This window comes from Diospyros lotus, chromosome 4 (genome assembly GCF_014633365.1).
Source record: "Diospyros lotus cultivar Yz01 chromosome 4, ASM1463336v1, whole genome shotgun sequence".
NCBI classification, from domain to species: domain Eukaryota; kingdom Viridiplantae; phylum Streptophyta; class Magnoliopsida; order Ericales; family Ebenaceae; genus Diospyros; species Diospyros lotus.
Window position 1 is genome coordinate 13,779,889 of NC_068341.1, and position 26,790 is coordinate 13,806,678.

General features: G+C 38.3%; 1 protein-coding gene across 5 annotated transcripts in view; it reads left to right on the forward strand.

Annotated features, from left to right (window-relative positions):
• Positions 1-6,284: 6,284 nt before the first annotated feature.
• LOC127799176 (uncharacterized) overlaps positions 6,285-26,790 on the forward strand; it is a 64,275-nt gene continuing 43,769 nt past the window's right edge. For 2 of the 5 annotated variants that reach the window (XM_052332943.1, XM_052332940.1), the window contains exons 1-4: positions 6,285-6,548; positions 6,665-6,857; positions 12,613-12,699; positions 25,213-25,587. In XM_052332943.1, the coding sequence (XP_052188903.1) occupies positions 6,478-6,548; positions 6,665-6,857; positions 12,613-12,699; positions 25,213-25,587 (726 nt within the window). In that variant the 5' untranslated portion in view covers positions 6,285-6,477. The remainder of the gene's footprint in view (positions 6,549-6,664; positions 6,858-12,612; positions 12,700-25,212; positions 25,588-26,790) is intronic. The other 3 variants (XM_052332942.1, XM_052332939.1, XM_052332941.1) reach the window with 3 other exon arrangements.

A 26,790-nucleotide genomic window follows, 5' to 3' on the forward strand; every position in this document is an offset into this window, starting at 1 on the left:
GTTAGTACGTACGAACAGTTAGGGAGGTGAAGTTAGAATAAAGCTGCTGTTTCTTCTTAATTGCCAAATTATAAAGCTGGGCGTGCTCGTGTTTTTTAAGGATTATGCTATAGGTATGCCGTGGGCTACAACCTCGACTATCGAAATAATTTTAATTTATTTTTATATTATTTTTTTTTCTTTTGCAAGACCTAAGGAAATGTACCTGTTCCAACCCATCCCCTTCTCTCTCTCCCGATTACCTACCCAAACCCATCTTCTCTTTCTCCCTTTCTGTTGCTCTCCCCTGCTTTCAATCACTGTTGGCCTAGTCGCCTCTTTGTCTCTGATCATCGTTGGTCGCCTCTCTCACGGCCAGCATCGGTCTGTCTGTCTCTCTCTTTCTCTCACCCAAAACAACATCGTTACCCTCGCCCGCCTCTCCCTCTCTCGACACCATCAACCCCGCCCGCCTCCCCCTCTCCCGACTCCGTCAACCCTACTCTCCTTCCCCTTTCCTGACACCGTTGACCCAGCAATCGGCCACTGTTTGTCTCTTTCTCTCGTCCAAAACAGCATCGTCGCCCCCATTTCCGCCTCTCCCTCTGATGACACCGTTGACCCCACCCGCCTTTCCTTCTTCCAACACCGTCGGCCTCACTCGCCTCTCTCTCTCACGACGACCTTCGACCTCAACTGCCAGTCACCCCTCGCATGACCACCGTCTCTCTCTCTCTTGCTCTCACCATCGTCACCCCCACTCTTCGACCACCAGCCATCCACTACACCCCCAATCGCCTGTGGGGCGCGCCCACCCACCGGTTGACGCTCCTGGTTTGTGGTACTTTGAGCTTTATATATTTGCCCATGTCTTCACATAATTGCATTCTCATATGGTGATATTTTTTAGTTTTGAGTCCATTTACAACACAAAAAAAGATGCAGTGGTTTTGCATCAAAGTCGTTATTGATCTTGGTCCCCCAATATAAATGGATTTTGAAAATAATTTTACTATCATACTAGATGAAATCATGCTTATAGTTGAATAATAGGTGTTAAAAAGCCATGCCCAAACATGCTTAAGAGAAGCATTGTAGTACGCTGCAGAGGTAATGCTGCTCAATGGCTCATATCAATGCCATTAGTGGATTCGTCTCAAATGTCAAATTCTGCCAATGCTGTTCAATGACTCATATCAATGCTTATCCGCATTTCAGCTTCAATGTTAGAGTAGTAGCAACCAAGTCTTTGCTACAACCACATTCTTGTATGTCTTTTACAATGGAACCTTCCCCATCTTCCAATGTTGAATCTGTATCACAATTTTATCTTTTATGTATCTAAAGCCAAGAGATTGCCAAGTTAGCTTTGGAAACTATGTACTTTTGTGTTTTGCATCAATCTTCTTGCTGCTTGTTTGCATGGTCAATCCGTTTCATAAGTATCCTATTCAAAAATGATTTAAGATCCAAATCTGATTAAATTCCTTCATCTCCAAATCGCTTCATCATAATTGCGCCACAAAAAAATTAGCTGCATCATTTCTAGACTAACAACCATCCTCAATTCCATGGGATTAAAAGTACAGAAATTCATTGTTGAATAGATTTCATATCATACAAGTTAGAATGAATTCCAAAACAACAAACCAAATTCTTCTAGCCAATGGGCATGTCACAAAGATTGAAGAGCTAATTCACAAAAAGATCCCCACGAATATGACAGTCAGTTATACACGAGTAAACTTAGATGCAAGATTAACTTTAGTTTGAATGACAACCAAGATCACTTGTGAGGTTGAAATCTTATGGCTGAATAGGAAATACGTAACACTCTTTCTATAAAAACTTCATTACTATGAATCTTCTTTAATCTTGTGTTGTTGCTAATTGAAGTACAATTTATAATTCACAGTGTTACAATGATGGGACGAAATACAGAAGTACATCATAGTTGTAGACAGCGAGGGCACTACTTTGTGGCATGTCCAATAAAGCGTCCATGCCCATTGTGTAAACTGTTGAGTTACATAGATCTTATCATATGCGCAGCGGAAATTAAAATTTAATTTGGAGGTATCCCGTTTTTCAGAAATTATGGTTTAATAAAACGAAGGCATAAACGAAAAATACCTCTTTGATGAAATCTTATTTCACCGTTAGATTTCCCGCCGTATAATCCTCCAAGTGTAGGATGCCGAGTCGGTCCACCCGAAATCACTTCTATTCAAGAATATCAAAGAGAGAAGATAAGTAGAAGAAATTTTTCACAAAAATTTCTAACTTACCTCTTGGATTCAAGAACACTTCTCCAAAATTCTCTCTACATTCAAGTGAATCAAGAAGACACTTATGAGAGAAAATAAGAGTTTGGAGCTATTTATAGTTCCAATTAAAAACTATTCTTCATTAAATGGGTTGGGCTTCTCAAGCCCATTCCATTTAATGCAATTGGACCAAGCCCAATCCAATGGAATTTATTTGAATCCAATAGTGCCATTGGGCCAAGCCTAATGCACTAGCAAAAGGCCCAACCCAATCTATGATTAAATAATTACATTCATAATATAATTATTTAATTATTCTTATTTATCCAATAAATAAATGCATTATAATTAGTAATTATAAAATTACTAATTTATTTATTTTCTCTTTGAAAGTAATTTCTTTTTGGGTGGGACTTTCTGGGTCCACAAATAAATTGGCAACAAGAATAATCAACAATTAATTCTCGTAAATCATGAGTGACATCTAGCAATATATCATGATTACCCAATTTATTGTGAAGCGGGTATTGTGAACCTTTTACTACGTTACCATACAATACGGTCCTTCTATCATCCTATATCCCGACAAAATATGAGATCATGGTCAGTAGGTCGAATCTCTTAATCTTGTCATATGACCAAATCCAAAATCAATCTTGACAAATTATGACATAACCCGTATGGAACAAATTCCATCGTCATATTACCTCGGCCAAGGATTTATCGTCAAGTGATTACTGGATCGCATAGGATATCTTCCTCATAAATCTCGAGGTGATAGATTCCATGTCTAATGCACACATACCTCATGTATCACTGAATCAGGCACATAGATACGTATGATTATCCTTGATTAGAACAACCACATGATATCGTTGATATCCTAATCCACCAATACACAGATATCCATGTCATCTCAGGTCTAAGGACTAGTTGTAAAATCGCAGCTAACATTAAATCATTGACCCGTGAGAAATAACCCATGTGATTTAATGTTAACAGTCCCGTTCAGTGAACTCGTTCTTGTAACGAGCACCCACTTATCTTCCTTCTATAGCTCATACAGAATGGCACGAGACTCACCAACCTTATCTTTCAGTATCTCATACTGAAACAAGGAGGAAGACAATGTGCTGGCCTTTACGAGTTGCTATCATCCATGATAGGAATTCTATGGCCAGGAACATGTTTATAGTATAACAAATTGTGGATTATCCGTAACTTGTATTCTTAACACTTAAGAATGGTATCCACTTCTTATTATACTAATGGATATATGTTTTATAATTTAAACCATATTGCAATTTAAATAAAAACATAAACTTGCCATTTAAATAATATTTAAAGAATTACAAGATCGAGTCCCTTTGTGTCACTGGAACTGGTCTTTAGGGCTCATATCTAACAATCTCCCACTAGCACTAAGACCATTCAGTGTGGTATCTCATACCCCACCTATCTAGATGAAAATCTAGTTGCTTCTGGTTCATGGCCTTAGTCAGTGGATCTGCTGCATTCTCTGATGTATCTATTCTCTGCACATTGACATCTCCTCTACCAATGATCTCTCTAATGAGATGGAAGCGTCTTTCAATATGTTTGGACTTCTGGTGAGACCTCGGTTCCTTAGCTTGCGCTATGGCTCCATTGTTGTCGCAAAACAAGGGGACGACAGACTTTATAGAAGGAACCACTCCAAGTTCTGTCACAAACTTTTTGACCCAGACTGCTTCCTTTGCAGCATCCGATGCTGCAATATACTCAGCTTCTGTTGTAGAATCGGCAGTCGTATCCTGTTTGGAACTCTTCCAACTGAATACTCCTCCGTTGCAGGTAAACACATATCCAGAGATAGACTTTCTATCATCAACATCTGATTGAAAATCAGAATCTGTGTAACCCTCCACTTTCAGTTCTCCTTCACCATAAGTAAGGATCAAATCCTTAGTTCTTTTCAAATATTTAAGGATATTCTTAACGGCAATCCAGTGTTGCTCACCTGGATTAGACTGATATCTGCTTGTAACACTTACAGCATGAGCAATATCAGGCCTAGTACATAGCATTGCATAGTCGACAGAACAATAGGTATAGTCAACTATCCTTGAGCACATAGTCGACTATTTATAAGCATGATCGACAGATTGAAGCACACAGTCGACAGATAAAGTAGATAGTCAACAGAATGAAGCTTGAAAACATTACAACATGTTTGGGTTTACCTTCCATTTACTTTAATATATAAATGTAAATAACAAAGTACCCCCCATTTGGATTCAATAAAAATATCCAAAAAATCAAAATCCATAAGAATAAAAAAGTAGAATTTGGGTTTTAGTACAAACTTAAGATTTTACAATTTTACCACTTCTAAGATATACATTTTTTATTTTTTGAAAAATTCGTTAAAAATCATTTTATCACTAATGAATGTTAGTTATTGAATTACCGGGAGTTAATTTTCTAAAAAGAAAACATTTTCATATATGTCTCCTTATAAGATGCTAATATTCCAAACTTAGAAAAATATAACTTTGAAATCTCGATACTTGAAATTTATTTGGTTTTCATTCTCACAAAGTAATACTTGATATTGAAATTGATTTATGTTGAAAACCACAACCTTAATTCATGACTTAAGGATTAAATAAAATATTATTTTTTATTATCAAAATTAAGTATACAAAAGTAAAATAACATAAATATTATATGATAATTCTTACTTGCCAACCCATGATAATTTGATACTGATAATTAAATTAAGTTTATCCTCTTCCTACAAAATTAGAAAAGAAAATAACAAAAGAAGAAATAAATTATATAAAAAATTAAATTTTTAGGATTCTCAAAGGGAAACACAAACAAAGAGTAGAAAAAATAAAATAAAACAAAAACACGGCAGTATTTTAGATAAGGAAAGGCCAAGGGGGGGAAAAGAAAATAAAAAGAAAACATCGGGGCCCTGGGATATTATAGAAAAATAGAAAGGGTAAAAAGAAAATGAACCCGAACACAGATCTCTTTACATTTTCTTCCACCCAAACACTAAAACATCGGCTTTCTCTCTCTCTCTCTCTCTCCTTCCTTTCCTTTCGCCCCCATACAAGGCGGCTTGTGTTGCTTTGAGGATGTTTGGCTTACCGGTTTGATCGCGGATAAGCTATTTGAAAGCTGATAAGCTATACAGCTTTTGAAGGTAAAGTGTTTGGCAAAAAATTTTAGCGTAACAGTTGTCCCGCGTAAAAGCTATTATACCAGCGTTTTTCAAAAGCTGGTACCCCCAGCTTTGCCCAAAAACATTGCTTGGTTGACCACTTAAAATACCAAAATGCCCTCATCTTCTCCCAAATCTCAATCAGGTTCCATCATCTTCTCCCAAGTTTTGCTCTACCATTATCGACGCCGCAGCCGTTGCCCCTCCTCCATACCGCCGTCAACGTGGTCGTGTAGTCCAGTTGGGTTGCGCCATTGCTATAACACCAAGTCGCGCCATTACTGCAACCAGGTTTTAGATCTGTCGCAGCCGTCGCCGAGCACCATCGACCTTCCTCCATTACCGCCGTCACCATCAAGTGCCGCCTCCAACCTCGATCGCGACCTCTTCCTCCATCGCTGATGACGTCCGTAGCAGAATATATACGATATATATATTACAGCTGTAAGTATATATATATTATATATATATATATTAATAGTAATATTTAAAAAATAATGAAAGATGTATTTATATTATATTAATATTTTTTTTTAATAAGTATGTATAATTTATCTAATATTTAGAAATTAATTTATAATTTTTTTATAAAAATAATATTTTATAAATTTTATTTGAATTATTTAACATTATGTCTATTTTAGTCTTTTTGTCAGTTTTGATAATTTATCAGCTTTTACAAACCAAACATATAACTATTAATTGACAGTTTAAAAGCACATTTATCCAAACACGTTATTAATTTAAACACTATATAACTTTTATACTAACTGCTATTTAACTTAAAAGCTACAATTAAAAATGGTAAGCCAAACAGCCTCTTAGTCTCTTCAATGGTGTATACCGCTCTTGATTCTCCTTACTACGACGTTGCCTTGGTTTCCTCGTTCGCAGAACCTTGGTTCACTCTCAGGGTTAACTAGGGTTTTGCTCTTTGGGGTTACTCTTTGAACTCGCGCTCTACACTGAAAAGTCCACTGCAAAATCAAGCGATTTTAGTTCGGAAGCAACGCCACAATGGTTGAGAAAGCGAAGAAGCACAAAAAGGGCACGATCAGTGAAGGAGATGTCTCAACTCTGCTCCAAAGGTTTTTCTCACTTTCTGCTCGATTAATTGCTTGGACTTGCGAATTCTTGGGTTCTCAGCATGTGGCGTGCGTGATTCGGAGATAGTGATGCAAATAGTGATTTTGTGATATCGTAGGTATTCGGCTACAACGGTGCTGTCATTACTGCAAGAAGTTGCTCAGGTTCCAGAGGTAAAAATTGATTGGAACGCATTGGTGAAGAAGACTGCAACTGGGATTTCAAATGCCCGGGAGTACCAGATGCTGTGGCGACATTTGGCTTATCGTGATTCAATGGTCGATAGATTAGATGATGAGGCTGAATCGCTGGTTAGTCTTGTGCTTTAAGAATGCTTAAGTAAATCGATTTTCATTTCTCTTGAAAAATCCTAGGCCAAATATAATTGAGGATTTTCAAAATTTTGATGCGTGGGTATACGTTAGTCGGGGGTTTCCAAAATTCAAAGGTGCCATGGTAAAGTTGCAAAAGTCTATGGATGGGCCATTTTTACAGTTACAATGGTGTGTGGATTATTAAAATACTTTACACACCTGGGTTGCTCGCCGGGGGGGGAAGGGGGGGCGGTTGTGGACCAAGGACCGAGAGTAAACGTATAAATTCAAAAATAGATGCACTAGTGTTCTTCATCTCTTTTGGATTGTGATAAGTCTCAGTTCATTGGACTTATCAAAGAAGGACCAAGAGGCAGGGGTAGAGTGGTAAATTGGCTAGTTGGCATAACAGCCAGCCATGTGTGTAAGGGATAGAGTGGGGAAATTGCTGGGTTGTGTAACAACCCAGCAAATGTGCGTAACAGAATGCGCTTGAGGAGGAGAGATGAATATATGTAGAGGGTGAAGATATTGGGAGGGAGAGAGAAGATTTTGGTATTGAGTTCTTGGGAGAGTTAATGGCCTCGCGAATGCCCTGGGTTGCGCTTGTTCTTGACTGAAAACTCTGATAGCCATTGTTAATTGATTACAGTTTGGATTTTCTAGCTGAGATCCTATCAATTTGGTATCAGAGCATCATCGATCCTAATGGTGAACTTGACGGATCGAGTAGGAAAATTGGAAGGGAAGATGGAAGGCATGCAACGGGAACTTGATGCCATGAGGGGTGTGGTTCAATCAGTGGGGAAGAAGGTAGCGAGCTTGTTGGAATGGTTCGCTTGGATGAGAACAAGGTGGGAAGAGTAGGAACGGGAGAGAAAGAATGAGGAGAGACGGGAAGACGAGGAGAAAGGGAGGAAGGGGACGAGCACTTACCGATGGGGTCATCCCTCACTGAGAAGGTTGTGCCGGAGTTGGGAAATTGGCACAAGGAAGCTGGCGGTGAGTACGACGTCTATGGGAGGTCGGATGGAAGGGGCCAACACCTGGAGATGTTAGTGTTTGAAGAAGACGACCCCGACGGTTGGGTGTTTCGGGCCGAGCGGTACTTCTCCGTGAATCAGTTGTCGGATGTGGAGAAGTTAGACTCCGTTGCTCTCGGCTTCGAAGGAGCTGCTCTTGCTTGGTTCCAGTGGGAGCAGGGAAGGTGACGGGTAAGGAGTTGGGAGTTGCAGTGAATGGGCTGGCTGACGAGGAGAAGATGAACACAACAATACTGTGTTTAGAGGGTGTTGCACTTTCATCGGTCCAGTGCGTGCAACGGAGACGAAGAGTGAGAAGCTGGGAAGAGGTGAAGGGGCTGCTGAGGAATCGCCTAGGGTCCATGTAGGAAGGCGCGGTGGAGAAATTGGATGAGCTGCATATTGAAGGGGGATTGGCGGTTGAGCAGAACATGGTGTCACGAGGCAGAGTGGCTGCCGACTACAATGGTGTTGGGGAGTTCTCCGGCGAGGCAAAAGGGGAGCCGACGATCGGTCCATTTAAAATGCCATGGACGGCCGATCCGGTGACAACCAAGGAGAGCATCTTGTCGAGGAAGGGGGTGCCATAAATGGTCCATGTTGTCTGGGAAGATGGTTTGACTATTAGCCAGGTTTCTCATAAATTTTACATGGGGTTGGTTGATAATGGAGGGCCCCCCATGTATTCTCACCATCATGAGGGGGTGGGTGCCACGTCCAAGTAGGTTATGATAGTGGAAGGGCAACATGTTTCTAGAAGTCGAGGGCTCAATTTGCATTCTGTTGTGGAGCCCAATGGTATAGACCCAAAGATCTTAAATATTGATGGGAATTTGGGCATGAAAGTTATCTACGGAGGATTGGCTGTTGTTGCTCTAAGAAACTTGAAGGTGTGGATCATGTTTAGGGTGCCAATACGCTCTTCAGATACACTACCTATAGTTTATGAACGAGACCATCTCTTCTCCAAAGTTAAAAAGAGATGTCAATTGATGGCCGGGGTTACTGAGGTTGACCAGATTCTCAGCCTAGAAGGGAAACTGATTGTTCACGATAAGGTGGAGATTATCAACGAGGTGGAAGAAAGGATTGGGGGGCTGGCGTACAAGTGGTCTCTACCCCCATCGTATGTGTTAGAGGTGCTCATGCAATGGAAGGGGCTACCCCCATTGGAAGCTACTTGGGAGCCTTACCTTTTGATCCAGCAGCAATTTCCATTTTTCCACCTTGAGGACAAGGTGGGGGGGGGGGGGGGGGAGAGGGTAATGATAGGTCCCGGTTCATTGGACTTATCAAAGAAGGTCCAAGAAGCAGGGGTAGGGTGGTAAATTGGCTGGTTGGCATAACAACCAACCATGTGCGTAAGGGATAGAGTGGGGAAATTGCTGGGTTGTGTAACAACCCAACAAGTGTACGTAATAGAATGTGGTTGAGGAGGAGAGATGGATATATGTAGAGAGTGAAGATATTGGGAGGGAGAGAAGATTTTGGTATTGAGTTCTTGGGAGAGTTAAGGGCTTTTCGAATGCCTTGGGTTGCGCTTGTTCTTGACCGAAAACTCTGATAGCCATTGTTAATTGATTACAGTTTGGATTTTCTAGCTGGGATCCTATCAGATTGGAGGGAGGATCGTTGTGCATCAGATATGATTATAGATCACACTGGAAAGGCTTTGTTGACTAGCACCAATTGGCTCAAATTTCAAGTCTTAGTAATTTCACTTATCACTATTTATTTATACATATAGTCAATAATATTGTTTTAAATTTATGCATATATTCACAGTGCCGTTTAGACTTGAATTATCCTTTGAAAGCTAAATTTGTTTGATGTAAAGTATTCTTGTTCTTATTCTTTTTGTTCCCATTACTGCTAAAGCAATCCAAATAGACAGAAATGACCTTATAAGCATTATATGGTAGTTCTATAACATGATTTTTAAATTTGAGAGCATGTCTGCTCAACCAGAAACTTTGCATGTATATGTATCTCATCTGGAGGAACAAGGTATACAAAGCTGATTTCCTTTCATCAAGTACCTCTCATTGATGTGAAAATCATTTGCAAGTTTGTTGCTATTGCACTTTTCTTAAAGAACTTGGAAATTCTCATCTGTCTCATACAACTCCTTCAGTTGTTCAAAAACCCACAACTTTTGTGCTCATTGTCATCAATAAATCTGCTCGCCTGCTTACAACGTCTGCCAATTCTGCACTCCAGACTTGTGCTTCAGTTTAAAAGGGGATTTATGAAAAAAATGAGACCACCTGGGATGCATATCACTACTTATTCGTTTCTGGCTATTCAAGTACTTCAAAGCTTCATGATCTGAGTATAGAACAAATTCTCACCCAACCTGATAATGCTCTCATGTTTTAAAGCTCGGACAACTGAATAGAATTCCTTGTCCTAGGTGCTCCTCTTTTGCCTTGCTTCACTCAACTTCTCACTGAAGTATGCTATGGGCCTCTTCTCTTGGGACAAGACTACCCCTATCTGTACTCCACTAGCATCACATTCCACTTCAAACAACTTGTCAAATCTGGCAGCGCCAATACGGTGGTTGTACACAACTTTTCTTTTAACACAACAAAACTAGTGTTGGCTTCCTCTCCCCATTGGAATTTCCCCTTCTTCAAACACTTGGTTATGGGTGCTGTGATGCTACTAAAGTTGCGTATAAAACACTTGTAGAAAGTTGCCAACCCATGGAAACTTCACACCTCATTGACAGTTCTCGGGATTGGCCATTCTCAGATGGCTCAAATCTTTTCTTCATCTACTTGTATTCTTTCAGCACTGACAATAAGCCCAAGACTAGACGTTTATCTGTCATGAAACCGCACTTCTTCAGGTTCACGTACAACTTATTCTTCTACAAGACTAGTAGTACTTCCCTCAAGCGTGAGAGGTGCTCTTTGTCAAATCAACTATAAATTAAGATATCATCAAAATACACCACCACAAATTTTCCAATATGAGGTTTCAGTACTTGGTTCATCAATCTCATGAACATGCTTGGGGCGCTAGTCAACTTGAATGGCATCACCAACCACTCATACAACCCTTCCTTAGTCTTAAAGGCCGTTTTCCACTCATCCCCTGCTCTAATTCAAATTTGATGGTATCCACTCCTCAAGTCTAATTTTGAAAACCACTTAGCACCATGTAATCTGTCCAACACATCATCTAGTCTCGAAATTCTTCAATATTTAGATTACCACCGAAGTGTGGAATGTCTACCTTCAACTTGAACTCATCCCTGTCCCCGTAAGCGTTTCTTCGGCTACCTCGACTGTATTGATTATTCTTGCAATAATCTCTCACAGGTTCCTCTAGGTATTCATCTTCTGTCTCATCATCATAGGTAGGCTGCCTTTGTTGATTTGCAGGACCAACCAAGTTTGCCAAAATGACCATCGCGCGCATGAGCAACTTCATCTCTTGCAGGTAGCGCCTTGTTTTCTTCATCTATGTTGGCACTTAGGGCTAAGGTGTCTAGGCGATTTGCCATCTCTTTGAAACGCTGCTCTAGGTGTTGGAATTGAAGATCTATCTTGTTTTCCTTAGCCTTCATTGCTGCCTCAGGATTTGAGGCCTCAGTTCCCTGTTCACTGCCAAGGGAACCGCTGTTGCCTACGTTGTCGTCATCGGCCATCAAACTGGGCGAGCTTGCTTGCTCTAATACCAATTGACGCAGCATAGGAAGCAACGTTAACTAGTTTCATGTTGAAACTGAGGATGAAACTGAATTTAGAAGAAGAAATCTGATATTTTTCAAAAGCTGCTCTCTAATACTTAGAACAAGAATACTTACAGGCTAATTCTAAACCTTAATTCCCTAGAAAAAGGAAATCCTAGTTGAATCAGGAAACAAAAAACAAAAAGTCAAATCCTAATTAAAGTAGGAAACATAGAAAACCCTAAAATTGAAAGAGCTCATTGGGCTTCTTTTGGACTCTTTCGAACTGGCTTTAGCCTCTCTGTTTGGTCCAAATAGACACTTGCAAGATGTTCCACATCATCTACCGCGCTTACTTGTATATTTTGTTGCATTTTGAATTATATTCAAACTGGATTTCATTTGCATAGGATTCTTCAATGCATAAGTTGTACTAGAACATAAAAAGGAATTCAAAGCAAAACAAACCAGCTTCAGTAATAGCAAAGTATCAATCCAACTAATTTTGACCCGAGTACAACTATAAAACCTACCATGACAAAAAATAATGAATCAATAAAAGCTATCCTCTTTGTATAAAAATTAGCATACTAATGTATCATGTACCCATTTCTGTACCATGACTCAGAACATGCCATGTTCATAGATGTGGTAACTGTAAATTGTTGTTATTAGGTAATTAGCCAATTATGGGGTCCCTTGTCTATTACTCTCTTAATGAGATATGGTGAGGAGGGAGAGGGTGGTGAATGCACTTTGGAACCCAGCTGAAATGTGGAATGATATCTCCTCTCCCATTTCAGTCTTCAGAAAACTTTTCTTCCGCTGTTTCACTGATTTGAGTACCAAATAACTCTTTACTTCCTGGAGGATGCACTTATGGACATTCATCCTTATTACCATGTTCTGATAGTGACTGATCATCTCAAATGGTTGCATTGCATGATTGAATGAAAATTTGTTGTTTCTCTACTCATTGGAAACAAAAAAAAGAAAAAAAGGAAAAAATGATTAATTGTTTCTCAAGTTGTTTGATTTTACCTGGCAGGATGATGATAGTGATCTAGATTATGAGTTGGAGGCTATTCCCCCTGTCAGTAGTGAAGCTTCAACTGAAGCCACAGCATGCGCAAAGGTAAGTCAAGCCAATAGTTTATGACGAATGATTTACCTTGCTGGACTGCGTCCTGGAAATTTTGCTTACTAAAACTTAAAAAAATATGACATATATGCTGGAAATGCATGTAAACCAACCTTTTCAGTTTTGACTTTGTGCTGATAATTTTATTCTTAGTGTCCTTTGAACTGTGTGAAAGCATGTTGTGTTCGCATCAGCACTTATTCTTGTTCGGTCTTTTTCTTATTTCTCTGCTGTGTTGTTTGTATTAAGTCATTAATCTGTGTAAGTGTTATGTAAGTGTAAGAGGCTTGCTGCTATATATATGCAGCAGTGCACTCTTTATGTTTTTAATTTTTCAGTTTATGAAATACGAAGCTAGTGCAATCTCCAGAATTCTCTCTCTGCTTTATTTGTGTTTTGCCCTAGGTTTTTCCTTATACTTTTTCATGGTATTAGAGCCATAGACAAAAGTCATGGCGTCGAATCCTTCGCATAGTACCTCTTATTCTCTTCGTCCTCCTGAGTCATCCTCCTCGCTTTCTACTGCCTCGCAATTTGATTTTGGTGCAATTGCAAAGGCTTTGAACTTTGCTCTGATTAAGCTCGATTCAGGAAATTATATTTTCTGGAAAGCTCAAGTGTTGGCTACCATTCGAGCATTTGATCTAGTACCAGGGCAACGTCTTACCAGGGCCACGTCTGATGCATATCTTTTTGTTAAACGCACTGCTGATTATGTACTCTTTCTTTTAGTCTATGTTGATGATATTCTCATAACTGGATCTAATTCTTCAGCTATTAAGTGTATTAAAGATTTGGAGAGTACTTTTGCACTGAAAACTCTAGGATCAGTTAATTGTTTTCTAGGGTTTGAAGCTTTTAGAGATTCAAGTGGGATTTATTTGACTCAATCTAAATATACCCTTGATCTGTTAAAGAAAGCAGATATGACTGATTGTAAACCTTGTGCAACTCCTACCTCATCTGGTTTCTGTCTCACTGATGATGGTGAAGTATTTCCTAATCCCTCATTATATCGAACTCTCATTGGGTCTCTTCAATACCTAACCTACACGCGTCCGGATGTAGCTTTTGTGGTAAATCGTTTAAGTCAATTTTTAACTGCTCTTAAGCTGCAGCATTGGACTGCTTGTAAGAGGTTACTTAGATACTTGAAAGGGACGGTAAGTCAGTTTTTAACTGCTCCTAAGCTACAGCATTGGACTGCTTGTAAGAGGTTACTCAGATACTTGAAAGGGACGGTAGGTTATGGTCTATTCTTTTCCCCATCTCCAGGAGATTTGGCACTTTCAGTATATGCAGATGCTGATCATACAGGTTGCTAGATCACAAGAAGATCAACTAGTGGGCTTTGTGTTTATCTTGGATCTAATTTGATTGTTTGGAGCTCTAGAAAGCAATCTGTTGTTGCACGATCGGTTGGAGAGGCTGAATATAGAGCTATAGCTCATGGTGTAACTGAGCTACTTTTGTTGAAATCTCTGTTCATAGAATTGGGGGATCCTTGTAGCTTTTCTTCAAGGCCTATTTTATGGAGTGATAATTTGGCTGCTAAGAGTATGGCTGAAAATCCTGTTTTTCATGGTCGGACCAAGCACATTGAGCTTGATGTACATTTCATTCGAGAGAAGGTTGAAAAAGGAGAAATTGAAATTAGATATGTGCCCATAGAATATTAGGTTGCTGACATTCTCACTAAAGGATTATCAAAAAGTCGGTTTCAGTTTTTGTGTACCAAGCTTGGTCTAAGATTTTCTCCGGCTCACAAGATTTCTTATGCCTCTATAAATGATCAGCAGTCAGAAGAGCAAGGGAGTTCTAATTGAGGGGGGATGTGAAAGCATGTTGTGTTTGCAACAACACTTATTCTTGTTCGGTCTATTTCTTTATTTCTCTGCTGTGTTATTTGTATTAAGTCATTAATATGTGTAAGTGTTATGCAAGTGTAAGAGGCTTGCTGCTATATATATGCAGTAGTGCACTCTTCTTCTTTTTAATTTTTCAATTTATGAAATACAAAGCTAGTGCAATCTCCAGAATTCTCTCTCTACTTTATTTGTGTTTTGTCCTAGGTTTTTCCTTATACCTTTTCAAACTGGAACCGTTTCATGCTTGCTGGACTAATTTTGATGTCTTTTTAGGTAGCGTATGTTAAAATGAGCGAGATAAGGGAGTATTAAGATAAGTCCGGAATGATTTTCGGACTATGATATGGAATGGTCAAGATAAAGTTGGGAAACATTCTAAGATTTTTATTAAGCTGTTTGTTAATTTTTTTAAAATGCACTAGAGGATACAAATGTCATTTTTTTCTTATCTATAAAGACCAAGATATGCTTATTTTGAGGGAGGGGAGAAATAACTATATCTTGAAAGATCAAGATAAAAGGTTATTAATGATTTTTTCAAGAATGATAAGATAAGCTTAACAAATATATTGGAAAGGATAAAAGTCCGGGATGCATCCCATATCTTTACTTTTCCAACTCATATTTTGATTAACAAACGCCCCCTCAGTATATACATAAATTACTCAAAATAGATGTTCTCATAAAAAAATATTAAAGAATAAGAGATGCTTCAGGCTATGTCTTCATCACATGAATGGTTATTCCTTTTTGTTTCTTATCTGTCTTAAGTAACCATTATCGTTTCCCTATCTTTCTTGTGAAGGAATGATCCGACCCACTTTTCTCATTCTTGTTGCATTTATTTGATGAACATTCCTCATAAAAGATCTTTTGTACTTTTATATAAGGTTCATTACCTTCTAGCGCTTTCTTTCTCTATCTATTGCTACTTATCAAGATGTATATAATGGATGTGTCATTAAATATCCATTCTAATGATGTAGACTTAAAAGAAAATAAAATATGTAGTGGATTTATACTCAAGAGAAAGTAAATAAATCTATAACGTATGTATATTATATCCATAAAATCATTGCTTATTGAAAATTTTGTAACAATATTTTTGTTTTTATTTATTTATTTTTTCTGTAGATGCATTCCTATTGAAGCAGTTTCTGGTTTATATTATTCAAATTCCTAGAGGTCACAAAATTTCAAGCACTATAAGGAAAAGATGCATAAACAAGTAAACATTTGAGAGAAATATTTAAGATATGGTTCTTTGTTTTGGTTAGATGTTTTTATATAAAAAAGGTAAAACACTTGCCGAAGTTGTGCCCATGTTGTGTAAACAACAGAAAGGATGAAGTCTTAGCTTTCATATCATAACATTTGCCCGAGAGGCGCACACTTTCAGCAAGTATTGCCTGCCCATTCATTGTATGTGATGCTCGACAGTATTGGGCACTATTGGATATGCGTTCCACGCACCTTGGATGTGAAACCCTATAAATTTATTAATAAACACTGGAAGAGGGTCCCAAAATGACACTTCAAAAAGGTGAAGCGCTATTCTTAGACAGTTGCTAAAACAAAATATGTAAGGTGGCAGCCAAGCAGGTGAAACCTCAGGTAAGAAGCTGAATTTAAAATCAGTTTTTAGGGACTAAATCAAGAGATAGATACTGTAGGAAATGGGGACACATGATCTATAATTTATGGGATCCCACAAATTAGGGAATCACGTGTCCATAATTTCTAGTTTCTTGTTTTTTATCTTTTAGTTTGAATAATAGGAGGATTAGCAAGTTATTTTGTATATAGGATGTTGTAGGTTGATTAGGTTTGGGGGTGTGAAGATATCATTGTTGTTTCAATTATCTGATTATATGGTATTAGAGCCACCGGTAACCGCCGTTGATCTGCCACTATTCTAGTAGACAAGTCTATTGTTGCTGTCAAAACACCAGGAACAGAGAAGACGAAGGGTCTCTTGTTCGTCATTCAATCATCCGTCGTCTCCAAAAGTTGCGTGCATCTCTGACTTTCGCCAACCTTCGCCCTCCGCTACTACCGATGCCTAGGCCATCGTCACCGTTGTCGACCTTGCACAACCATCGTCGATCGTCGGCCTCACCACCTTTGTCTGTCGTTTTGTGACCGCCAGACTTCATCGCCATCAATCGGGCTTCCATGTCCAATCTGTTCATCGCCGTCGCGCCAACCTTTGATCGGCTAACTCTTGGAGCCCAACCACCGTTGCAGCCTCCATGCGTCGCCCTTTAGATCTGTTTGCCAAGACTGTTTTTGCTCCGATCTCCCTCTCTGGTGCTCCAATCATGACGTCGTCACCACCGTTGGACTAGTCTCTCTCAACCCATCCAGATCCCGGTGGTTTCGTTGTCCACCGTCGCCGACCATCGTCCGCCGCCATCCATTGTTGCCGTTTCTTCAACGAGCTTTTGCAATTGCTTATTGCTCCTTCCATCCTGATCCTCTTCTTCGATTTTTTTGTGGTAGTCTATCAGACCGTCGACCTCAGATCTGGACTTCATAGTCTCAAATCTGGTTTGTAGCAACCCACTGATTTTAGACTAGCTGACCATCGTCGCTAACGTGAATTCCAGTAACCACCATTATCGATAAAATGACCACCTCCACTTCTTCCACATCAGAATTCACCAGTATCCCAACTGTCTCTAACCCCCAATTATCCTTAGTACCCGGTCATTCTGAAAACCCCTCAATACAAATCATCTCTCATAAATTGAATGGGAGCAATTTTAGAGAGTGGTATCAATCAGTATTACTTGTGATCAAGGGAAGAGGAAAGATGGGATATTTAACAGGAGCAATGATAACACCTCCATCAGATTATGTCACCTATACTGTATGGGAAGTAGAAAACTCAATTGTGATGGCATGGTTGATAAACTCGAGAGTAAAAGATTGGGCGTCTGTACCTGTTCTACCAAACAACAAAAGAAGTGTGAGATGCAGTGGAAGAGATTTACTCAGACACTGAGGATATATCTCAAAGTTTTGAAGTTTGCTCTAAAATTCGAAACACTTGACTAGGTATATTATCTATCATCGAGTACTTTAATACACTCTCAAAACTGTGACAACAAATCGATTTGTTTCACAATATTGATTGGAAGTGTTTGGATGATGGAGTCCCATACAATAAGATGGTTGAAAGAGATCGAATATTTGATTTCTTACAAGGCCTAAATCAAGATCTTGATGACGTTTGAGGACGTATCTTGGCACAAAGCCTCTACCTAAATTGAAGGAGGTTTTTATTGAATTCCAGCGTGAAGAAGCAAGGAGAAAAGTGATGTTTTCTCCAATTCAGAGCTCATCCACCGAGACAACAGTCCAAAGATCTGCTTTAGTTGCAAATCGAAATGAAGGATACAATCCGAAAGGTCCTTTTGGAAAGGACAAGCGCTTGTGGTGTGAGCATTGTAAGAAGCCCAACCATACTAAAGACATGCTAGGATATTCATGGCATGCCCCTAGATTGGAAGCCACGAAGCCAGAGGAGAAAGAATGCCTATGTGGTTGAGATAACAACTGATGCAGCCTCTCAACCATTCTCAGCAGAGCAAATGGAAATTCTCCGAAAACTGATGGCTTCCTCATTAGTTACAACTGCCTCCAAAACTTTTCCATCAATCTCCACCAACTTTGCAGCGCTTACATCCAATAAAGGTATTTTTTTCTTATTGTTATGTAAAGGCTCACATGATGCTTGGATAGTAGACACAGGTGTTTCTGACCAGATGACAAGCTCTAATACAAGATTCAGTAACTATCAACCATGTAAGGAAAATCTTGGTATTACTGTAGCAGATGGGTCCATGTGCACAGCAACAAGGAGAGGAGATATGAAACTCAATTGAATTCAGTTATTCATGTTCCAAATTTATAGTGCAATTTACTTTCAGCGAGTAAATTAACCAAAGATTTGAACTGTTCAGTAATATTTTTCCCTTCTGGCCATAAATTTCAAGATTTGTCATCGGAGAGGACGATTGGGAATGCTAAGGAGCGAACTAGTTTCTATTACTTGTTAGGTGTTGGTTCTCCTTCAAGTCAAAAGTTGCCTATTTTTTTTTCCTTGTTTTCTAATTCCAATGTTCTGTTGTGGCATCATAGATTAGGCGTCCCCAGTTTCTCTTATTTAAAGCGTCTGTACCCTCATTTGTTAATTAATAAAGATCATTCATCATGTTAGTGTGATTATTGTACTCTTGCCAAACAAACCCATGCATTTTATCCACCTCACGCGTACAAACCTTTTACTCCTTTCCATTTAATTCATAGTGATGTGTGGGGATGACGCAACGTGTAGCATGTGTGTGAAAAAAATACACCAAAATAAACCCTTGAAAGAGCAAACTTCAATGGTTGAAGCTTGGCTTTCAAGAAGACGCAAAAACAAGACTGTTTTGCTAAGAAAACCCATATAGGTTGTTGAAATTTGATTGCGAAAAAACTTGATTACAAACTCTAGATCCTAGGCATATTTATAGTATTTGGCTAATCTAAATCCATCAATATTTGTAAACAAAATCCAACTAGAATCCTAATAGAAATAAATCCTAAATAAATCCACAAGCGTGTCATAAATGTTTTCCAGTCATCTATCCATATTCTTCGTACGGATAATGGTAGAGAGTATTTCTCCCGTGAACTAAATGAATATTTCTAAGAATATGAGATACTTCATCAAAGTTCATGTGTGTATACTCCTCAACAAAATGAGGTTGCTGAGAGAAAAAATCGTCACCTTTTGGAAGATGCTCGATCCATAATGTTTGTTAGTCATGTTCCACACTCTTTTTGGGGTGAAGCCTTCTTACATCAGCATTTCTTATCAATCGTGTTCCCTCCAAAGTCCTTCAATACCGAACACCTCTCAGTGCATTGTTTCTGTCTTTCCTTCCTCTCAGGTTCATAATTCTCTTGAACCTCGTGTGTTTGGGTCCATAATTCTCTTGATCCTAAAGCTCTCAAATGTGTCTTTCTTGGTTACTCCTCCACACAAAGGGGCTATAAGTGCTATTATGCTTTTACGAAACGGTTCTTGATCTCGTGTGATGTTTCCATTGTTGAAGATCAATCCTTCTGCCCCCAAATTTCTCTCTAGGGGGAGAATAATACTGAAGAAGACAAACATTGAAAACCCAATTTCTTCGAGCCCTTCCCTTTGATCTCCTCATCTTTTCCTTCCCAATCTGATTTTTAGTCCAAAAACAATGGTGATGTAGGTTAAGGGGGAGAATCTAACACTATAGAGTCAAAACCAATTCTAGTTTACTCTAGGAGATCACAAACTCCAATGCAAACTCAAGAGTACGAACCAATGGCAGATCCCATTACTACGGATAACTAAGAAGAGGATGAAAAAAAATGAGCCATGTTGTGAGGAAGAAGAACCTATCAATAACATTGATCTTTCGATTGCCATAAGGAAGGGAGTAAGGTCTTGTATGAGAAATTCCAAGTATTCTATATCAGATTATGTTGCATATACTAAGTTATCAAGAACTTTCAAAGCCTTTGTTGCAAAGATTGATGAGATTCAGATTCCTAGAAATGTTCATGAGGCTCTTCAAGATCCGAATTGGAAGAAAGTTGTACTAGAAGAGATGAAGGCGCTGAATGATAATGAAACTTGGGAGATGGTGAAGTTACTAGAAGGGAAGAAAACAGTTGGTAGTAAATGGATCTTCTCAGTGAAGTATAAATCAGACCAGATGGAACTATTGAATTGTATAAGGCAAAACTAGTAGCACAAGGTTTTACTCAAACTTATGGAATAGATTATGAAGAAACCTTTGCACCAGTTGCCAAGCTTAACTCAATCAGAATTCTATTGATTATTGCTGCTAATTTAGATTGGAGACTACACCAGCTAGAATTTAAGAATGTTTTTCTCAATGGCACATTAGGGGAGGAGATATGTATGAGAGTTCCTCCTGGATTTGAGGCAAAGGGAGATCTAGACAAGGTATGTAAGCTAAAAAAGGCTTTTTATGGTTTGAAACAATCATCTCGAGCTTGATTTACACGATTTAGTACTGTTATGAAGGATCTTGGATACAACCAAGGGCAAACTGATCACACCTTATTTGTGAAGAAGAATAAGTCAAGAAAACAAGCAATACTCATTGTATATGTTGATAATATGGTGATCACAAGTGATGATGAAATGGAAATTGGAAATCTCAAAAAGAGACTTCAAGCTGAATTTATGGCAAAAGATCTTAGGGAACTTAGATACTTTCTTGGAATGGAGGTTGCAAGAAGTCACAAAGGGATTTTCATTTCGCAAAGAAAGTACACACTTGAGTTACTTAAGGAGACGGGAAAATTTGGGTGTAAACCTTCTAGTACACCTTTGGAATGTAACTAGAAGCACAAGGTGTCAGATAGTGATCCTCCAGTAAATAAAGAGAGCTATCAACATTTGGTAGGAAAACTCATTTACCTATCTCTCACAAGACCAGATATTGCCTTTAGTGTGAGCGTGGTAAGCCAGTTCATGCATGCTCCCACAAAAAGGCACATGGAGGTAGCAAACTAGATTCTGAGATATTTAAGAGGAAGTCCGGGCAAAGGATTATTGTTTAAAAAGACTGGAGTCAGGGATGTTGGTTTTTCAGATGCAGACTGGGCAGGAGCTATTGGTGATAGCAAATCAACAATCGGGTATTGCAAAAAGTTTGGGGTAATCTAGTGACATGGAGAAGCAAGAAACAATTTGTGGTTGCTCGAAGCAGTGCAGAAGCAAAGTATAGAGCCATAGCTCAAGGAACATATGAACTCATTTGGATACAGAGATTGATGACAGATTTAAACATGCCAGTAACAGGTATTATGAAGTTGTTTAGTGATAGTAAATCAGCTATCAATGTAGTCCCTAATCCAGTTCAACATGATCGGATAAAACTTGTGAGGATTGACAGATATTTTATCAAGACCGAGATTAAAAATGGGACTATCGCCTTGTCCTACATTCCTACTCCCAGGAAGATGATGTTTTAACTAAAATACTTCAGAAATCAAGTTTTGATATTTATATTTGCAAACTGGGAATGACTGACATCTATTCTCTAGATTTAGGGGAGTGTAGGAAATGGGGACACATGATCCATAATTTATGGGATCCCACAAATTAGGGAATCACGTGTCCATAATTTCTGGTTTATTGTTTTTTGTCTTTTAGTTTGAATAATGGGAGTTTTAGCAAGTTATTTTGTATATAAGATGTTGTAGGTTGATTAGGTTTTGGGGTGTGAAGATATCATTGTTGTTTCAATTATCTGATTATAGATACATTTATGTAGCCAACCTCACCTAGTGGGGTAGTGGGGTCAAGGCCTGGGATTGTTATTATTTGATTTTTTTATAAATGTTTAAATTGGTAAGGCGTTTATGCGCTAAATAATTTAATCATCATGATAAGAAATGGAATGTGCATTACAAGTGATGCAGATGCATATTCTTTGTTTATTAGTGTTTTTATTTTATTTTATTTGCTTATAATCCATCTATTTTAAATGTATAACTTGAACACTAACCATATCTAATGAAATGAAAAAACAACACTAATAAACAACAATCTGCTCCTGCATCAAGTTAATTAAAATGTTGGATTGAAATAGGTTGTAATAATTGCAATTTCTTTTCTTCCACTACATGGCTATTTTGTAATAAATACTTATCCATTTAGAAACAAAAATACCTATGCTATATACAAATTATAGAAGAAATTAGTGATATTTGAAGTCTCTTGCTAGCTAAGGAATTATGGGAAGTGGTGAATTCAGCTTGAGCAGTACCATCGTCTGTTCTATGAACAGTCTCAAATGCATTATTTGGGGCTCATAAAATATCAGACAAAATGATGCTATATGTTTTCGAAGTGCTAGTGTGGTTTTGACACTGAAGTTGAATGGAGTTTCATAGAATTGATTAAAAAATATAGATAAAGGGGGATGCAGGACAGGATTAGGACAGATATGAAAACATGAAAGGCATGTGATGGCTATCTTGTAAAGTTTCTAAATTGTCATGTGTCACAGTGTCAGCCTCTTAAGTCTTTCCCTCATCTGCATTCCAGTGTGTTCTAATCCTGTTACTAGTGTTGGTATTGTAGCCTGTGCTTTTCTTGTAAGTAAAAATATTATAAAAGAACCGGATCAACTACCTGTTTTTTTGGGCTTTGGGTGGGGGGGCTTGGCAAACACTAAATACCATATATCTAATTTCAGCTCATCAGAAAGTGTACAAAATAAGGAAAAGGTAAATGTAGATTCTTCTCGCATCCAAGGAAAAAAAGGGAAATTAGGAATCACTCCCTTTTAGACTTTGAACTGAATGCCTGTACTACGAAATGCTCAGATGTAACTCTCCTGCCACAAATCCCATATCAAAAATTAGAAGGAAAAAAATAGTAAGTAGGCAGATCTGTTATGGTGAGACTTGAAGATCAAATCATTCCAAGAAAAAATCAGTTCGCTTTGGATTAATCATTCAGAAAGATGGAGAGATTAATGAGGATATTACCTATATAATTAAGGAGGGTGATTAAAACCGAAAACATGTGTCTGGCATTTATGTGATAGTAAAGATTTCCTTGAACCTAAAAGGAAGATTTTATAGGATTTCTTTAAGACTAGCTTTGTTGTGTAGCATGGATTGTTGAATAGTGAAGCACCAACCTGTGGAAAAAATGAGCTCAATGAGATAACCACGATACAATGAATGTGCAGTCATACAAGAAAAGATGGAACTAAGACGAGGTTATTTTTTAAAAGTCAAAGTGACTCCTATAGAAAATAAGATGGTTGAGACAGGATTAAGATAGTTTGTTGTTGTTGTTTAGGCAAGCCTGTTGAGGCTGAAGCCAAACTTCATCCACTTAACTCAAAATAGACTGAGAAGGTCTTTAGTCTTTCTGTACCATATGACAATGGAGATGAAGGTGAATCATTGACTTGCTGATCTTATATATGTAGTGCTAGTCCATGGTAATTTGTCCCCTCCTATGTACATTCTCCAAGAATGGATCCAAAAGAACATTCTAGAATCCCTATGGAATTTTGGTCTAGGTTACAAGATCCTTGACATGGTTCATTTGATACTGGATTCTCACATATGCTAACTTCTATTAGAAGGGAAATGGAAAATCAAGATACTGTAAATATGCAAAATGAAATAACAAAGCCACCCCTTCCAAAGCGAGCTGCAATACCAAATATCTTTCTAAGTAAGCCTGCCCTTCCCATGCCGTGTGTCAGGAAAAAAATATGTTGGAATAATCTCACAGCTCTCTTTCTCTCAATGACACTCGCACTCACAACAAAACTCTTTACAGAATCACTTCAGATCTTTGACGCACACAAGAATTGATGAAACTCAAAAAATACGAACACAAAATGAGAAACAAGAACACCAACAATTTTATTTTGGTTCGGTCTTTTATGAAGACCTCATTCTAGACTGCCCAAGGCATTTTTTCCTCACTATCTTGAATGAAACTCCAAGGATTACATGCACCAATAACCTCACCAGCCTTATACCCAGAACTGCTGAGAGTTTCCCTACCCAAGATACAAAGGTATACCCTCTTAGTTCTCAAGTAAACCGAGTGCATACTCCTCTCACCCTCTCATCTCAAGACAGAATAAAAGCCCATACTAAAGCCTCACACCCGACCTCTATTTATACAACATAGAGGCGGTAAACAGAAAGCATCTTAAAGACCGGTAGTTACAACTAACTAACTGAACTAAAAAGTCTGTTAACTAACCCTTCTAGAAACAATCCTTCTAGAATAAAACAAGTGATATACAAATGCTAACAGTTTAAGAAACTCTCTCGAGAAAACCAAAGCTAATCTAATACAAGTGATTACAACAAAATATCATTTGGCATCTCTAGTCGTTGGTCTAAGAAAGACAATGCCAGACTGAGGAAGTCCTGGATCGCTTGGTAATGTTCTAGAGAAACTCTGCACCTGATTGCTAACTGCACTGTAGCATGATTGATCATAGATTGTTCCTTTCTTTGAAGAAAGCCAAACCTACTTATAGATATAGCATACAATCTAGTTGAATACCTTACCATCTGGTTGAATACCTTTGTAGTGTTACAACAATCTAGTTGAGTATCTTTGACATGTATACTGTCTGCTTTGTATTTCAATGGCATTCTGCAATGATGTGCATGTATGTAGAAAGGGTGTCCCTAATGCATGAGGCTCCTCACTTTACAGGGGTTGGAGAGGGGTGGTTTTGTATGCATCTTTAATCCCTTTTTAGCAAAGAGGTGGTTTCCACTACTCTTGGCACTTGCACGTATGTTGGTTTTCTTTTCTTTCTTTTTCTGGGTGCCAGGTGCATATATGTATATTTTCGTCAATAAATTATCAAATCTTACATATAATGATATCTATGGCAAAACCTTACATTTGTGCTGCTGTTGTTTTATTGGATCATTACTTAGCATGCTAATTCTGAAGAATAAGCATTTTCTTTTGACCTGACACACATGTATTTTCAGTGAATATTAATGTTTGAACTCAAATAAACTTATCATGGTCAAATTTCTCTCTCTGTGGAATGGGTGACTTGATTAGGTACTGATTTCTTCGGGTTCACAAAGCGATACCAGCCTTCCAAATGGGTTAACAGTTGAGGCTCCATTAACTATAAATATACCTAATGGTGAGCCATTCAGGGCTCCTTCAGAAAATTCACAACTGCAAGGGACAAACATTACAATTCCAGTTACTGTTCAGAAACAACCACTGCCGACAGTGACTTCTTCTGAAGGATTGGATGCAAATGGATTAGCAAGTGGCAACCTACCTCCTCGAAGGAAAAGAAAACCATGGTCTGCAGCAGAGGACCTGGAATTGATTGCTGCTGTGAAGAAATGTGGTGAAGGGAATTGGGCAAATATCTTGAAAGGAGATTTCAAGGGTGATAGGACTGCTTCACAGCTTTCTCAGGTTGTTTTTCTCTTCCTTGTTGACTTTTGATTCAGATTTGACTCTCTCTCTCTCTCTCTCTCCCCCCTGTACTCTTTTTATTTATTCACTATCCTATTCTCATCTGCACCGTATTGAACCTTGTTGCCTCTAACTGGCGGATTTGAATCCATGCCCCTGAGGATGCTTAGTTATAAGTTGTATGGTAGGGTGGGTTAATGACCATTCTGGATTCACATGATGTATGAGCACTTAGATGCATATGCTTAATCAAGCAGATACTTTATCTGTCAAATTTAAGGTTAGAAGACCATATATTTTGGACGTATAATTGTAAAATTACTATTAGCATCTAAACAGGACAATATTTGTGTCGTTTTTTTGTGTGTTGGTTTTCAACTAATGAAGCTAGGGACTATTACATCTTAATATGCTTTTACCTTAAGACTATTGGCAAACTGAAGTAGGAAAGGGTTACAGATTACTGATTCAACTCTAACAATAACCAAAATTTGATGTCATAATTAGATAACAAATAATTTGATATAATAATAGAATATTGAAGGTGGTACTAAAACCAATAAATGTGCAAATATCTACAGAACATTTCCTCTACCACCTTAGCATGAATAAACAGTGGTCTTTAATTCTTTACTATTTTGGAGATTTCATTTCTTTCAAATTGTCAATAGTTGTTTCTCCATTGGGAGTACTATTTTAGAGTGTCCTTAGCAACCCTTCTCAGAAGAACATTTTTAAAAGCGATGATGAAAGCCTGTATCTCATTCATAGTTGTCCATGTATTGTGCCAGTATCCTGTCAGGCAATAACTTCTTACTGGTATATAATAATCTTTAGTGGTTAAGGTTTTTCTCTGAGAGGATCTTTTAGCAACCCTTTTCAGAAGAACATTCTTGAAAGAAAGCTATGATTAAAATCATCTCATTCATAATGGTCCATGTATTGTGCCAGTATCCTGTGAGGCAATAATGTGTCTATTATTAGAATTTAAACATATTTGGTGCTGCATCTCTTGCTGCTAATCTATATTGATGCTGAGGGCTTCTATATATATATTTTCTCTATAGCTTTTGCGCAGAACCTTGACATATTTTTTGCAATAATAGTTCAAAGGGTTTAGTGTAAGATCATTGGGTTTCTGAAAATGCATAGACAACTGACCTATTGTGGTGACTAATAATTAATGGTTGTACCCATCTGACA